The sequence below is a fragment of the Choloepus didactylus genome, chromosome 5 (genome assembly GCF_015220235.1).
Source record: "Choloepus didactylus isolate mChoDid1 chromosome 5, mChoDid1.pri, whole genome shotgun sequence".
In the NCBI taxonomy this organism is placed as follows: Eukaryota; Metazoa; Chordata; class Mammalia; order Pilosa; family Megalonychidae; genus Choloepus; species Choloepus didactylus.
Genome location: NC_051311.1, coordinates 3,233,572 through 3,250,585, shown reverse-complemented (window position 1 = coordinate 3,250,585; position 17,014 = coordinate 3,233,572). Strand labels below are relative to the sequence as shown.

The 17,014-nt window shown below is 38.8% G+C and overlaps 1 protein-coding gene across 1 annotated transcript in view; it reads right to left on the bottom strand.

Moving 5' to 3' along the window:
• MALRD1 (MAM and LDL receptor class A domain containing 1) overlaps positions 1-17,014 on the bottom strand; it is a 703,831-nt gene that overhangs the window by 663,740 nt on the left and 23,077 nt on the right. Inside the window, exons 3-4 of the mRNA XM_037837380.1 lie at positions 1,213-1,307; positions 964-1,125 (exon numbers count right to left, since the gene is read on the bottom strand). Coding sequence (XP_037693308.1) covers positions 964-1,125; positions 1,213-1,307 — 257 coding nt within the window. The remainder of the gene's footprint in view (positions 1-963; positions 1,126-1,212; positions 1,308-17,014) is intronic.

Sequence of the window (17,014 nt, the reverse complement as noted above, 5' to 3'; positions counted from 1 at the left end):
TAATCAACCTTCTCATGTAGATAGCAGCGTCCCCTCAGAAATTCACATTAATTGTCGTTAGGGGATGGACCGAGGACTGTGGTGACAGTAACGAAGCTGCAACGGTGAGCACCAGCTCCAGAGGTTCTCACAGAAGCCCCTGGAAGGGCAGCGGCCCAGCGGGGACTCAGAGCTCTTACTTAGACATCTCTAAAGGAAGAGCGAATGGCTCTAACACTCAGAAGTCAGCATATCCACAGAGGCTCGTAAGTTGATGAGGCAGCAGATGTCGCCTGGAGACGCTGATAACAAAATTCCCATAAGGGACTCGCAAAAGCTTTTCAGGATGGTGGCAGGCATGGGACAACCAAGGTATCCCAGTGGCCCGGCTGGACAAAAGCAGGTGAACATCTGCTCCCGGCTGACAGCATAGTGTTTAAGTTAAACAGTCACTTTCCTCTTTGGCCAACACTACCCTCTTCTATAAAACACATGAAAAGTCTTGAAGGAAAGTTATTTTGGGGAAAAAGAAATGAAAATAAAGAGGAGATCAGCACCATGAAAGAAATAAAGAGTAAAATGGTGGCGCTTCAAGAAATTTAGGAGAGAAGTAGAAGGTCATACATTACTGATGAGTCAAATATAATATTATAAGCTCTGTGACATCACATATTTCTCTTCCTTAAAAACCTTCATGGGGTGGGGACAAGGCCCACTGATACCCAGTAATCAATACAGAATGCATGCTGAATTATCATCTATTAGAAGAATATCAATACATCTTAAAATATATCACCTTAGTTTTGATATGTACAAATTCAAAACTGTTTATAAGAAGTGTCTTTTAGGGTTCTGGCACTGGGAAATCCCTCAGTCCCAAGCCAAGTGGGGTGTTTCCTCGCTCACCTTTAGTTCACCACGCGTTAAGGCTCTGCATCTTCCATTTCTCCTTCTGAACAGGATAAGAGGAAGGGACACGCATACCTGAAACCTCTGTGGGCTCTTGATTTCAACGACGGTTCTCTCCCACTGACTTTGAGGCCTGGCCGTGTTTTGCCATAAATGCTGCACGGGGCTGTCACATGCAGTCTGGAGGCCCAGCAACAACGTCCCACTCACTTGGCCGGAGAAGTGATAAAACGTGACCTGTGGAAACAACCGATGTCCAGACAATCACAATCAAGACATTCTCCCGTGTAAAAAGCATTGAAAACAGAGTGTGTTTTTAAATACCTGACAGGCCTGCTGGTTATTAGTGGGAAGGAAAACTCTGCTTCTTAAGTTTGAGCAAGTAGAGTCCACTTTGGGGACAAGTGCGAGGAAATGGGCTGTGGGGAAAGAAGAGGCAGGATGTTAGACTCAGCGGGATGGCTGATGGACTTCCTGGAGGCACCCCACATCCACAGCATGTCCACATATTTTTGTTCAAAGAGAGAGAAATTGAACCTCATTGGTTGCTTTTGCAAACTGTCTGACCGATACTTTCCACAGTGCAATTACTGAATGTGAGGCTACCCCCATAGCAGTCCACAGTCCAGCGTGTCCCATCTAATGTAGAAAGTCACCACCCAGCAAAGACGTTTTCCAAAGAAGCCACTGTGCTGGGTCTGCCGACCAAGATACGCAACCCAACAGACAGCTCAAAAGAGTTACCTGTTTGCTGTGGTTTTGTTCAGAAAGAGTTGGGTAAGCTGGTCCCAACCGGCTGGATCCTGAGGAGGACTCTGAGCGCAGACCCCCTATAAGCTGCAGTTCAGGCCACACCCAGGGGTCCTCAGTGTTTTGGAAGTGAAATAAGTGTCGGGCTTTCACAGACCACAGCCGTGCCCTTCCAGGGCTATAGTGTACAATCTGGGGACCACTGTTTCCTGCAGTTGAAGTTGGTTTGCTGCTATTTATGGAAGGAAATGGGGGAAATGATATCAAGGAGGATGATGATGACATGCCCACCTGAGCAATTCATTTTACTCTCTATTTCCCTTTAAAGAGGGACGAGAAATCAAATCTAACTGTCACATCGTTGTATCAGTAGCAAAATTAAGAAACCTCTTCTTCCCTATCCTTACCCCAAAATTGCACCATAGTTAAACAGAAAACAGTGACATTAGTGATCGCTCTTAGATATGTCAGAGGCTTGATTGGAATCACGAGAGAGGAGTATGCTCCCTGGAATTAGGACGTAAACATGATTTAGATGAAGAGCTGGCATCACAGTGATATGAGTGGATTATCCTCAGTTTATTCTGCTGCATTTTCCCAGCGAGTAAAACAAACGTTAATCATGAGAATAATCAAATAAGCATAATGAGCTGTACAGATATATTGTTTTATGTTTAAATAATATTATTAGCAATACAAATAGTAATAACATTCAATAGGCCTCATACTGCTGTTTATGAATATTTAGCTAATAAAAAGCAGCCCTGAGATGTGCAAGAGAAATTATTTTCATTCAAGGAAATTACTTGTTAATCATATTTATTTTTTAAAAAAACTTTGGTCTTAAAAACCAGATTGGACACATCAAGATATTAAATAATAAAGTAGCATTTCCAATAATATTTTGAGGCATAAACAAATAAATTATTTCAATATTTAAGCAGGGTGTTTTGCAAATATAAATCGTGTCGTTTGGTTCATGGTATGGCATTGTAAATTACTGTGTATTTTGTTGAAAGTTAAATGAAGATTAATCTTAAGCTTTCAGTAGAAAGCAAAGTTTTAAATTCAGAAATAGCCTGAGATCTTTTGACATTTTTTTCGGGAATAAATTTCTTTCTTTTCATGAACAAAAAAGAAGTGCTTGAAATACTCCCTAAAATAGAAGAAATGTCTGTTTTCTACCTTTAATTCAAACCTAGTGACAACAGCAAGCTTTTTTTAAGATACACATTCCATTTTACATTGCTTCTTCTAGTATGAGTACAGAATCTACTTAATTTGAGATGGAAATGTGCCTCTGAGAGGAATGTGACATTACAGAAGGTTCTCTGCTTTCGAGAGGGATTCTGTCGCCATCTCTATTTATGGGAAAGACGGAGAGAAGATCCGGGGCAGCATGGCTTTCCCCATTTGTCCACCCCCTCACCTGAGGGTCCTCTCCTGCTGACGTGAGCCTTCCAGAAGACAGTTTATGACGCTTATACAATTACCAACGAAAAACTCATCCAATGTTCTCTCTCCACCCGTCTCACTCCTTGAGGCAGCCCTAGTGATAGACACCCACTCACACCCACCCACACGCACCCACATGTCTCCTGTTAATTGCCACAGCACACTCACGCCAGTGCAACAATATGATTTGCAGATTCCCGTGGTTGGCCTGCACCCATAAAAGCAAGTTCATAACACAGCATAGAACCAATCTCGTTAAAAGGTGTGAATTATCAAAATGACTGAAAAAAAAACCCAAACAGCATGCTTTCTTCTATAATCTTACATATCTGTGTTAGAAGACTTTTAAAACATTTTTCCCAGTAACTGGGTAGCATTGGAGTAAAATCCCAATATAAACCAAGTTTGATGACAAAAAAGAAAGTACATAAAATATGAAAGCAACAAAAACCATGAATCAAGTTTTGAGGGCTTTATCCAGTAACTTTAGCTGTGAACCTTGATCCTCAGGGAAGATAAGGCAGAGTTTTCAACCTTTCTTTCCTCAGCTATTGATAGAAAGCCTTGCAGGCACTCCATAGCCCAGGTGCTGGGTGATTTATGGGACTGAAAGTGAGCAGAAGAGAGATAAATCCCATCGCCATGCTGCAGAGTAACCAGCTGGCTCAAAGGAACTGAAAAGAGGGGGTATTTTAACACTGAGATAGTATCGGTTTCCAAGCTGCAGCACTGGGTACACACGAATGGATCATCGTGCCAAGATGCAAGGCCCCAAGCAGAGGGTGAAATGTCAAAGCTTCTGGAAAGAGAAAGGTCTATTCATCTATGACGAAATACAGCCCGGTTCAGATAACGGAGAGGAAGTGGCAGTCTCGGACATAAACTCTTCCAAGTTTATAATTTCTATTACTAAATTCTGTTTCCACCGAGTAATAAGTTTGTCTCCTACACATTCATTAAACTAACAAGCTCCACACTACCAAACAATATTAGCCAAAACTGTACCTCTTAAAGGGTACCCCTAAAGGTAAATCCCTCATAATTGCTAGCAGTTTGTGAGTGAATGCAGCTGTATTAATTTCTGCCTAATTTCAGTTAGGGCTAATTGTGTCACTGTGGGAGAGCAGAAAATATGCAACAAATCATAGGATGATGTCACTGAAGATGCTGGAGTAAAGCCCTCCAAAATTTCTCTCCTTCCTAAAAGCACAAAATAGGAGCAAATTTGTCAGAATCTAATTTTTCAAAATTCTGGAAATGAAACAAGGCCTACAGCAAACAGGAGTATTTGTTCCAGAAAAAAATGGCAGAATTTCAGTTACAGCAAGCGAGCTTCATGGTGCTTTAATTTGCCCACTCCCAGCTGCACAGTAACCTTGAAAAGTAGGGACCCTCATTCCCCATGGGGCTTGGCAGCCACAGGAGTGAGCAACATGGAGGTGGAACTCGTTCAAAGCCTCATTTGACTTTTCTGGTGGTTCCCTGGAAGGACCTGCTTACAAGACTGTGTGAAATTGACCTGCCAGGAGCTCGCAGTGGAAAGAGCCTTCTCTTACCGCCAAGCATTTTAACTTGCAGCTACCCGAGGTGGGGGTAACGGGAGTGAACAGTAGACGAGCCATACGGCTTAAAGGGGACTCTAGGGAATGAAAAGTCCACAGGGGCTCTGAAAATCCCTGGCATATCTGTGTGAATATGGAGGGCTCTGTGCCTGGGAGGGTGTGGGCAGGCCTGAGGAAGGCCAGGGAATGCCCTAACCACTCTCCTCTGGAGAACCCCGAGGCACTGTGCACGCGGGAAGAGATGGCTACGGCCGAGTCTCAGCTGCCTGGCTGAGTGAAGGAGCACCCCAACACACACACACACACAGAACCACTCAGGAAATACTAGATTTATTGGTTCCAGGTACTAAGGAAATACCTTTTAAATCATAGCTGACCACTGAGCTACCAAGGAGAGACTTCATGGTCACCCACTACAAAAAGTGAAGACCTTACAGAATGAGTTCAGAAAAGTAACTAAAAAAAAAAAAAAAAAAACCTAACCTAAACTAAAACTAATAGCAGCAATAGGAAATGCTGGGGGTGAAGGAGTGAGGTCATATTTCCAGAATCATAACTTCATATTGTTTAAAATGTCCAGGTTTCACCCAAAAATTACCTGAAATGCAAAGAAACAAGAAAGTATGCCACATAAACAAGAAAAAAGGAATCAAAAGAAATCGTCCCTGAAGAAGCCCTGATATTTAACTTACTAAACAAAGACATTTAATCAGCTATGTTAAAAATTTTCCATGTCTGAAGGAAACCATGTCTAAATAACTCAAGAAACCATGAGAATGACATCTCACCAAATACAAAATATTAATAAAGAAATAGAAATTATAAAAGGGGACCAAGGAGAAATTCTGATGTTGAAAATCACAATAAATGAAATGCAAAGCCCACTAGAGGGGCTCAACAGCAGACGTGAACTTGAAGAAGAAAGAATCAGCAAAAACGGAAGGTAGTCCAGGTGAGATTATCCAGTCTGAGGAACAGAGGGAGGAAGAGAACAAAAGCGACCTGTGGGACACCATCAGGGGCACCAGCGTGGACAAGCAGGTGTCCCGGAGGGAGCAGCAAGAGAGGAGGGTCATGATGACACAAGGCTGAACACTTCCCCAAATTGAGGAGAAACATTTCTACACAACCAAGAAGTACAATGAACTCCAAGCAGGAAAAATGCAATGAGACACATCCTAAAAAAAATGTCAGAATGTAAAAACAAGAGACTGTCCTGAAAATAGCAAAAGAGAAGAGACAAAAAGCATACAAGTGTTGCTATATAGGATTAAAAGCTGATTTCTCATCAGAAACCATGGAAGCCAGAAGGCAGTAGGTTGACATATTCAAAGTACTGAAAGAAATAAAAAAACAATCAAACAAGAACTCTATATCACACAAAGCTATCCCTCAAAAATGAAAGAGAAATTAAGACTTTTCCAGACAAACAAAAACTGATAGAATTTTTTGTTAGCAGATGTACCCGATAAGAGATACTAAAAAGAATCTTTCAGGCTTAAATAAAAAGACACTAGACAATAACTCACATTCACATGAAGAAGTAAAGACCCTGGGAAAGGTAAAAGTACATAGGTAAATATAAAAGAAAGCACAAACAAAATAAAAATTCTTGTTTTTAAGGACTTTTTCTCCAATCTGACTTAAAAGACAATGCATATATTCATAATTATAATTAAGTGCTGATAGGCACATAATGTATAAAGATACAATTTGTGATAACAAAAGCACAGACAGAACTGTATAGGATCAAAGTGTTTGGATATCTGATTTGTAATCCAACCATGTAGTTTTAGATGCAAATTCTAATTTCATGATGCTTTAACTTGCCATAGTCCCACTGCCCACTCTCCAGCTCCATGGTAACCTTGTTACAAGTTAAGATTTTAAATGTAATTTCCAAGGCTAATACCAACAAAATGACTCAAAAATATATAGTAAAAGAAATAACATGGGAATTAATATCATGCAGTAGAAAAATACCTGTTTAACACAAGAGGAGGCAATAATGAATAAACAGATGGCATAATGCTTTCAGAACACAATTGGAAAAATGGCAGGTGTAAATCCTACATTATACTAATTATAATATATTTCAATGGATTAAAGTCCATAATCAAAAGGCAGAGGTTATTAAAAATTTTATTTCTTTGTTATGGATTTTGGTTTATTTTCAATAGAGAAAGGTAAGAATTGAAATCATGTGATTTTTTAAAAAAATGGAAAATAGACCCATATCTAAAAATAGGAAAAATATTGTCTTTTTCAAAGGTTCATTATTTAGAACTGCTTCTTTGAAATTTTCAGGTAACCTACTAAGGAGACTCAGCCTGGAAAGGGTCATTCTTAAGAGCATGGCTTAACCCTGGGCCCTCTAGCTTCTGTGGCATTTTACAAATGTTTATTAAGTGAGATTGATTCCCCTAAAAGGGTCTGAACATAAATGTTCAGTCTTCAACATTTAAAAAAAAAAATGGGGTGTTCCAGGTCCAGAGAGATGGCTGGGTGACCAGCTGTCAAAGAGGGAGAGTGAGAGAGGGAAATTCCTAAAAACACGCAAGTTACCAAAACTAACTCGACAAATTCCTAAAAACACGCAAGTTACCAAAACTAACTCAGAAGGAAGAGAAAATCTGTGTAGACCATTAACATATAAAGAGATGGAATCCCTCCACAGATAAAAGCCCAGGTATAGAGGCTTAGGTTACCTTCTGTTGAATTCCACAAAACATTCAAAGAATTAACTCTGCTTGCAAAAAGTAGAAGAGAAGAAAACACCTTTATATGAGTCCAGCATTACCCTGCTGCCAAAACCAAAGAAATTTGCTACAAAAAAGGAACACATAGAACCAATACCCCTTATTAAAATCCTCAACAAAATACTAGCAAACAGAATCTAGCAACATACAAAAGAATTATCCTCAATAAACAAGTGGGATTTCTCCCAGAAATGCAAGGTTGGTTCAACATATGAAAATCCATTAATGTGATACATCGTATCTGTGACATAAAAGCCAAAAGCCACATCATCATCTCAATATGTTCAGTAGGCATTTGATGAAATCCAACACCCTTTCATAACCAAAACCCTCAATAAGCTAGGAATAGAAGGAAAATTCCTCTATATTGTAAAGGGTTTCTAGGAAAAACCCAAAGATAACATAATATTTAATGTTGAAAGACCAAAAGCTTTGCCCTAACATCATGAACAAGGAAAGGCCAACCATCCTCATCACTTCTATTCAACATTATACTAGAGGTTCTTTCTAGACAGAGCAATTAGTAAAGAAAAAGAAATAAAAGACATTCAGATTTGAAATGAAGAAATTAAAGCATCTATATTTGCAGATGACATGATCTTATTTAAAGAAAACCCTAAGACATCTGCTAAAAAATTATTTAGAATACATGATTTCAGTAAGATTGCAGGATACAGATCAATAAAAAAATCAACAGTATTTCTGTACACTTCCAATGAACAATCCAAAAATGAAATTAAGATATTATTTCCAGTTACAATAGCATCAAGAAGAGTAAAATATATAGGAACAAATTTAACCAAGGATATAAAAGACGTGAGTACTAGAAACTACAAAACAATCTTGGAAGAAATTAAAGACCTAAATAAACAGAAAAGCATTATGTGTACAGCAATTGGAAGACTTAATATTGTAAAGACGGCAATAGTTCACAAATTGATCTACAGATTCAATGCAATCCCACTCAAAATGCAGAAGTGAACAAGATGATCATAAAATACATATGGAAATAAACTCATAATAGGCCAAAAAAAAAAAAGTCTTGAAAAAGAAGAACAAAATTGGAAGACTCACACTTCTCTATTTTAAAACTTACTGCAAAGTTACAATAATAAAGACAGCGTGTTACTGGCACAAGGATAGACATATACAACATTGCAATAAAATTGGAAGTCCAGAAATAAACCCATATATCTATTGTAAATTGATTTTCAGCCAGGATGCAAAACAATTCAATAAGGAAATAGTCTTTTCAATAAATGGTGCTTGGACAACTTGATAGTCACATGCTACAGAATGTGTGTGCCTGACACCACATAGAAAAATTAACACAAAGTGGATCAAAGGCCCAAATGTAAGAGCTAAAACTGCAAAACTCTTAGAGTAAATCATAGTATAAGTCTTTTTAACTTATTTAACTTTTTAAACTTGGATTAGGCAACAGTTTCTCAGATATGACAGCTAAATTAAAAGCAACCAAACCAAAAAAAAATAGACAAATTGAACTTCATCAGAATTGCAAACATTTGTGCATCAAAGGACACTGTCAAGAAATAGAAAGAAAAGACAGCCTATAGGATGGAAGAAAATATTCGCAAATCACGTATCTCATAAGGGCCTAATATCCAGGATATATAAACAGCATTTACAACTCAACAATAAAAAGTCCAATAACCCAAACAAAAAATGGGCAAAGGAATTGAGCAGACATTTCACCAAAGAAAATATTCAAATGGTCAACAAGCACATGAAAAGATGTTCAATACAATTAGTTACTAGAGCAATGCATACCAAAAACTTAATAATACTTCAAACCCACTAGGATGCCTATAATGATAATTTTTTAAAATGAAAAATATCTAATGTTGGCAAGGATGTGGGGAAATTGAGGCCATCATGCATTGCTGGTATGCATCCACGGTGGAAAACAGTTAGGCAATTTATCAATAAGTTAAATGTAGAGTTACGATTTACTCAGTGATTCCATTCCTAGGTATATTACCAAGAAATTGAAAATACACATCCATGAAAAAACTTGCCCATGCATGTTGATAGCAGCATTATTCATAACAGCCAAAATGGGGGAACAACCCAAACGTCCACCAACTGATGAATGGAAATAAAATGTATCTATGCAATGGAATATTATCCAGCCATAAAATGGAATGAAGCATTGATACATATTACAATATGGATGAATCCTGAAAACAGTATGCTAAGTGAAAGAAATCAGAAGCAAAAGGCACAATCATATAATTCCATTTACACGAAATGTACAAGAATAGGAAAATTCATAGAAAAAGTATATTAACAGTTTCCATGGGCTGCAGGGAGGGAGAATGAGGACTGAATTGTAATGGTGGTGGGATTTCTTTTTGGGTGACGAAAATGATCTAGAATTAGAGAATTGTGATGGTTGCAGAAATGTGATAATATACTAAAACCACTGAGTTGCCCACTTTAGAATGCTAAAATTTGTAGTATGTGAATTATATCTCAATAAAAATAAACCATTAGGCTCTGAGACAGGTCTTATAAATTCAATAAGGTATATATATTTTAATTCATATATATTGTGTGTGCAATGAGTATATTCTCTCTCCTCCATCAAACAACCTTACCAAATGAGAGTATATACCTGGAATGTAATATTTAACAAAAGGGTAGCTATAAAATGTTATCAGAAATTATTTAACTTTTTAAAAAATTCTATGATTCATGTCATTGACATCTAGAGACACATGCAAGAGAGACGGGCTATTTTGTGTTATTAAGTGACACAGTTTCCTTTCCATTAAAAAAGTCTTGTGTATAAAATAAGCATCTAAGTTGCCAACTCTGATTCCCCGACTGATGTATTACCATGAATTTGAAATGCAAGAAATGGGGAAATAAACAGATATATGGGTCCAGCACACAATGGGCATCAAGTTCTTGAGGAACTATGAATATCTCACACAGCTTACTTGTTTAAGATGCACACACACATGCACACATCAAAGCCCTCGGTACTATTAGCTTGATAGTCAAAGAATTTGTAGAAGAAATGAAAGACCTCTGTGAACACTATTTGAGGCAGAATGAATCATCAAGCACCAAACCTGCAGGGCCTTGAAATTCACCCATCCCTGTCTCTCCTTGTGCTGCCCAGCTGGGTGGTGATGGACGTTTGGTTGTTGAACGTGAAGGATTTGGGGTAAAGGACAGAAAAGAAGGGAAGGGAGCAATGCTGATGAGCAAAACCAGGGACAGCTGGGTGCCATAAACCTTGGCATCTCCATACACTTTCAGCCTACTCTGCATTTCCAAAGGGGTTCCACGGACTGGTCCTGTAAGCAGCAGGAGCTCATGATCTTACAGCTCTGGAGCTAGTAGTCAAAATCAAGGTGCCACAGGCCACACTTTCTCTGACATCTGCGGGTTCTGGGGTGGCTTGCCAGTGATCCCTACTTGGTCTCTGCCTCTGCCACATGGCATCTTTCTCTCTGTCCCTCTCCACATCCTCTGCTTACAAGGACACGAGTCATGTTGGGTTCAGGCCCCCCTCACCCGCTTTGGCTGCACCATCAGTAACCCCACCTTCAAAGATCCCATTTACAAACGAGTTCTTGAGCACGTCTTTGTGGGAGACACAGTGCAATGCATCACAGCACCTGCTGGTCACAGAGGACCCATCATTACCTGGGCCTGCCAAGGATGGCCACCTGCGCAGGTGAGGCCTTCAGTTAGAACCTTCAGTTCTCTCCATCTGTTGAAATGCTAATCCTCTTTCTAGGCCTTTCTCAAATGCCTCCCCTTTCCTGGAGCCAGAATGTGCCTGGCATTCCAGAGAAATATGCTTAGCTCCACATTTTAGCGCCTTTTTATTTTTCCCTGGTTTGGTAATTAATTGTGCTCTTCACAAACATACTTCCCAAAGAGATTGTAAATGCCGTGACGTTGGGCTGCCCATTTCGCAATAGTCTTTACAATCCTCATGGCGTTTCTTATGAATCAGCAGGCTTAATAAAAAAGTTTAATTGAGAGTAATAATAATCCCCACAGTACATATATATATATACATAATTTCAATTTTTAACTTCAGAAGTAACTACAATAATAAAAAGGAACAAGCAAAGAAACACACCATAATTCCACTACACTAAAACAGGCAGCATTTGTATTTTTATTCTAAGAAACAGGCTTAACTACCATAACCGAATCTCCCTAATTGAAAATCCAGGTCAGGTTTGAAATAATAGCATAAAAACCTGGTTCTTATACAGAAGCAGGGTGGACATCAAAGTGTGCTGCACCTGCATTTGCTACAAAATTGAAGAATATCCAGTAAAATTAAGGTCATAACTTATCAGGAGGCTCTTAGATGAGGAATTTTATCTTTCCTTCATGCATGTCCAGCGCCGAACAGAGCCAAATCCCAAAAACGTCCCATCAGTGTTCCACTGAACAGTCTGTGGGATGGCAAACTACGTCTCAGAGACAAATCCCAACTCCCACCTGATTTTTTACATCCTTTCTGATAATGGTTTTTATTTGTTTAAATGGCTGGAAAAAATTCAGAATCGGAATAATATTTATGACACATGAAAATTCTTCAAAATTAAATTTCAGTTCCCATAAATGAAGTTCTACTATAACACAGCCATGTTCAGTCTTGGTGTCTTGCCTGTGCTGCTCTCACAGAACAGCAGAGTTGAGGGAGTGGGACAGAGACCACGTGGCCCTAAAAGCCAAAATCAGGTGGTATCCAGCCCCCTCCAGAAGTGTGCAGACCCCTGGGGTGGTGAGACATTCAACAGAAAATGCTCAGCTCAGAGCAAAACGGATGCTCCGAAACAGCCTCCACAACACATGCACGCACCCCTTATCCTCATCACCGGCGACATTTTTAGAGGACTAGAGACTTGGATGAAGGGATCCGAGTGGGTGAGATTTCCATTCTGGCAACTGTGGCTTGAAGACAGGCTGCAGGGCGGCCGATTTGTCTCTGACAGGACACTTCTTATCTGCCAACAGGAAGGCTGTTGTCACATTGGCCTGGGCAACCAGGGGAGGGAGACTGGACGGCCAGGTCCACCAGGAAGAAAGGGAAGAATCTTGCAAAGAAGGGTGCCCCATATTCTATGACTAAACTATGCCCAAGCCTTTGGGTAAAACCAAACCTGCTATGCACAAGGAGCCCTGCAAACAGCTACGGTCAAAAGAACTGAATTGAGACTTGCAGTTTGACCTTTAGCAAGTTATTCATCTGTTAAATCATCCACACTCTCTGAAGGAATATAACAGAATTCAGTCTCCACAACAACAAAGTTCACCATGGCCAGGATAAAATCCAAAATTACTTGACAGAAAAATGGGAAAACATGCTCATATCATGGGAAAAGACAACTGTGAGATGCCACAGGCAAGCATTTCAAAACTGCTATTACTGTATGCTCACTGAGGTGAGGGAAATATGCTCATGAATGAAAATATAAGAAATATTAGAAGAGAAATAAGAAAATTAAAAACCTTCCAATGATAATTTTAGAATTAAGAATGCAACAACTGAAATTTTTAAAATAACAGGATGGACTTAAGCACAAAATGAAGATTTCTCAGGAAGGAATCACAGAACTTGAGGGATCAATTGAAATTGTGCTGTCTGAAAAACAGAGAGAAAATGAAATCAAAATATATGATGAGAGTCACAAGGACCTGCTTTCCAACATACTAGAGAATGAAGTCCAAGAAGGAGAGGGAAGAGACAGAATGGGGACAGAAAAAAATTTTGAACAATTAATGGCAGGATGTTTTCCAAAATTGATGGAAAAATCCATTTCAAATTAAAGAAGCTCAGTTAATCCAGGAGGATAAAAAAAATTATCTTAAGCCTAGGCACAAAGCAAACTGCTGAAAACCAAAGATGACAAAATCTTGAGGCCAACAAGAGAACAAAGGCATTTTACTTACAGAAAAAAACAATAATTAGAATGACAGAGGAGTTCATTTCAGAAACTAGGGAGAACAGAAGACAATGAAATAATAAATATTGTTAAGGCACTGAAAGAAAAAAAAAACAGCAATGAAGACATCTATATCCAGTGTGAATGTACTATAAGAATGTAACCAAAATGGAGGCCTTTTTAAGAAAGGAAAACTAATGTAATGTATCACCATCAGAACTGCAGAACAAGAAATCTAAAGAAAACGTTTCAAGCTGGAAAGGCATGGATAGAAGAGAAAAACTCAGGCCCTCGGAAGAAAGAGCTTTGCAAATAACAACTATGTGGATAAAAAGAGAATATTTTCTTCTTAATTTATTCTAATACAAAGCATAAATTCTAACACTGATTTGTGGGTTTGCTAATAATGTCTGAGATTAGAGATGTAAAACAGCTGATAACTAACATAAAGGATGATGGGAAAAGGGTAACTGGACTATACTTTTGCTAGATTTCTACATTATTTGTTGTTTTACAGTATCAATTCTAACTGAACTTTAAAAAGTTAAGGGTGTATGTTGTGATCCCTAGATTTATCTCTAAAAATAAAATGTAGAGAAGTACATCCAAAAAATATTAATATTATGAACAATTTCATGTCAACAAGTTTGCCAAAATGAAGATAAGAGAAAGAAATGGATTTCATCAAAATTAAAAACTTGTTATCACCAAAAGATATCAATAAGATGATTACTATCCAAGAGACTTGGCAAAAATGGTTGCAAAAATACATCTTTCAAAGGATGAGACTCTGAGATATAGAAAAGCCCATATAACTCATTCACAAAAAGACAAGCAGCCCAATAAAAACAGGCAAAATATGTCTGCAGAAAATTCACAAAAGAAGATATAGAAACAGCCAGTAGGCCTGTTCTGGTTTGCTAATGCTGCTGTTACGCAAAATACCAGAAATGGATTGGCTTTTATAAAGGGGTTTTTTTTTGTGTACAAATTTAAAGTTCCAAGGCCATAAGAGTGTCCAAACTAAAGCATCAACAGAAGATACCTTCACTAAAGGAAAGCCAATGGTTCCGGAAAACCTCTATCATGGAAAGGCACGTGGCTGGCATCTACTGATCTCAGGTTGTGTTCCAGCTCCTCTCTTAGCAACTGTGCATTCTTGGTTCTTTCTCCCTGGATGTTTCTCTCTAAGCGCCTGGGGGTCCTGTCTTAGCATATCCCAGGGCCAACTCTGGGCTTCATCTCTTAGCTAAATGTCCTTCTGTCTGCATCTCCAAGTATCTCTAAGTGTCAGTGTCAGCAAATGCCTGGGCCTGTGTGGCTCTTTTTTTTTTTAAATTCAGTTTTACTGAGATATAGTCACATGCCATACAATCATTCATGGTGTACAATCAGCTGTTCACAGTACTATCTTGTAGTTGTGCATTCATCACCCCAATCTATTTTTGAACATTTTCCTTACACCAGAAAGAATCAGAATAAAAAATAAAAATAAAAATAAAAATAAAAACCCACCTAGATCACCCCCCCATCCCACCCTATTTTTAATTTAGGTTTTGTCCCCATTTTTCTACTCATCCATCCATACACTGGATAAAGGGAATGTGATCCACAGGGTTTTCACAATCTGTGCGGCTTTTTTTGAAGGAGTCCAGTGAACTAATCAAGACCCACTCTGAATGGGCAGGGCCAAATCTCCACGGAAACATTCAATCAAGAGGTCACACCCTAATCAAAAGGATTAATGAATCTGTCACCACAAGACTGCATTAAAGAATATGGCTTTTTCTGGGGGACATTATATATCTGAACTGGCACAAATCTTATGCAAAATTAATCAATATCAATAATCATCGAGAAACCTCAAGTCACGACCACAGTGAGACACCACTGCACACCCACCCTAGTGCCCACGTGAAAACGACAGGAGGGCCCCTAGACCGGGGCGAGTACGTGAGATGGCGACCACTTAGGGAAGCTCTGGTGGTGTCTCCACACATTCTCTGACCCAGTGTTTCCACTCCTGGGTATTCACCAAAGGCAGTTACAGACATATCCCCCAGAGACGTGCAAAGAGTGCCCACGAAGCCTTCTTCCATAACAGCCCAAAACAGGAGAAAACACAGGTGTTCACCCGTAGGAGAATGGATGCATGATTCAGTGGAATACTGCTCGGCCGTGAAAAGGAAGGAGCCACGGCACCTGCAGCAGGTGGGTGGACCCAAAACGCGGTGTGCTGAGTAAAAGACGTTCCCACTGGGGGGCTTGGGGGATGCGTTTGCAGAGCTCACCACATGGTTTGCTTAAGATGAGGGTCTTTCAGATCATGTACATTTTGTCTCAAAAGAAAAAAGAAACAAAATAGAACTATTGAACTCTAGCCAAGAGGCAGCAAACATGTTTAAAAGGCCAAGGAGTAACTATTTTTGTATTTGTGGGCCATCTGTCCTCTGGCACGATGACTCAGCTCTGATGTGACTGCACAAAAGCAGCCACTGGCAACGTGCAAACAAATGCGCTGGGCTGTGTTTCAATAAAACTTTATTCACAGAAAACAGGAAACTGACCTACTGGCAGCAGTTAACTAGTTAACTACACACATGCAAAGGTATTTGTGTGGAAGAAATGGGTGCCTGCAGCTTTCCTTGAATTTATCAAATGTATAATGGATTGATAGATAGAGAGCAGGATGGGAAGATGGATAGATAGCTGATAAAGCAAATACAGTGATTTTAATTATAAAATCTAGGTGGTGGATATATGGATATTCACAGTAAATTTTTTTCAACTTTTTCATATGTTTGAAAAATTTTTATAGGTTGTTGGGGATGATCACTTACAAATAAAAAATAAGTGTGTGGATAACTCCTGCTTACAGTTTAATAGGGAAAGTAGAATTAATATAGCCATATATTAAGAAACAGGATGGAGATGAAACTTTCAAAGCTCTCATGTGCTAGCAACACCCCATGTGAGCAGTGAATCGCCCAGCAGGGGGTCAGGGCAGGGGGGCTGCACAGGGCCACAAAGGGCCTGGGGCTAATATCGCTCAACCTTCCTAAAATGAAATAAAAATACCAGGTGCTCTTTAAGAGCGTGTGTGTTTCATCAAATAATATGTGGATTTATATCCAATTTAATAACTGATCAGAATAAAAGATCTGAATTCCCATTTAAAACTCATTTTAAATACCCAAATAAGAAAAATAATCTGTGATATAAAGGGAAATTTTCAAATAATTTTTTATTATCTTCAGTAGCCTATAGATTTTAGGTTTACAGGAAATTACACCTTTTTAAAACACTGTGTGTTACCTCTAATATCAGTTGGACTCTAAAAATATTTAAAACTCTTGTATTGTTACCCCACTGATCTTTTAAAAAATAACGTTTTATGAGCATTGCAAAGATGTGTTTCAATTTGTTATAATGACAACATTTTAACTAAATGCCATGCTATATACTTTCCAAAATCAACACCACTCTCTAATCACTCTGTCTGAGCTTTGGTAGCCTACAAATATCAACACAGAGGTGGTTTCCATGTTCTAGTAGATTTTCAAATTAAGCTTTGAAAACTTCTCAAGGAATTGATTACATGATGAAAAATATTATTTTAGAGTACTGGCAAATTACTTCAAGAGTAAGTCAATCA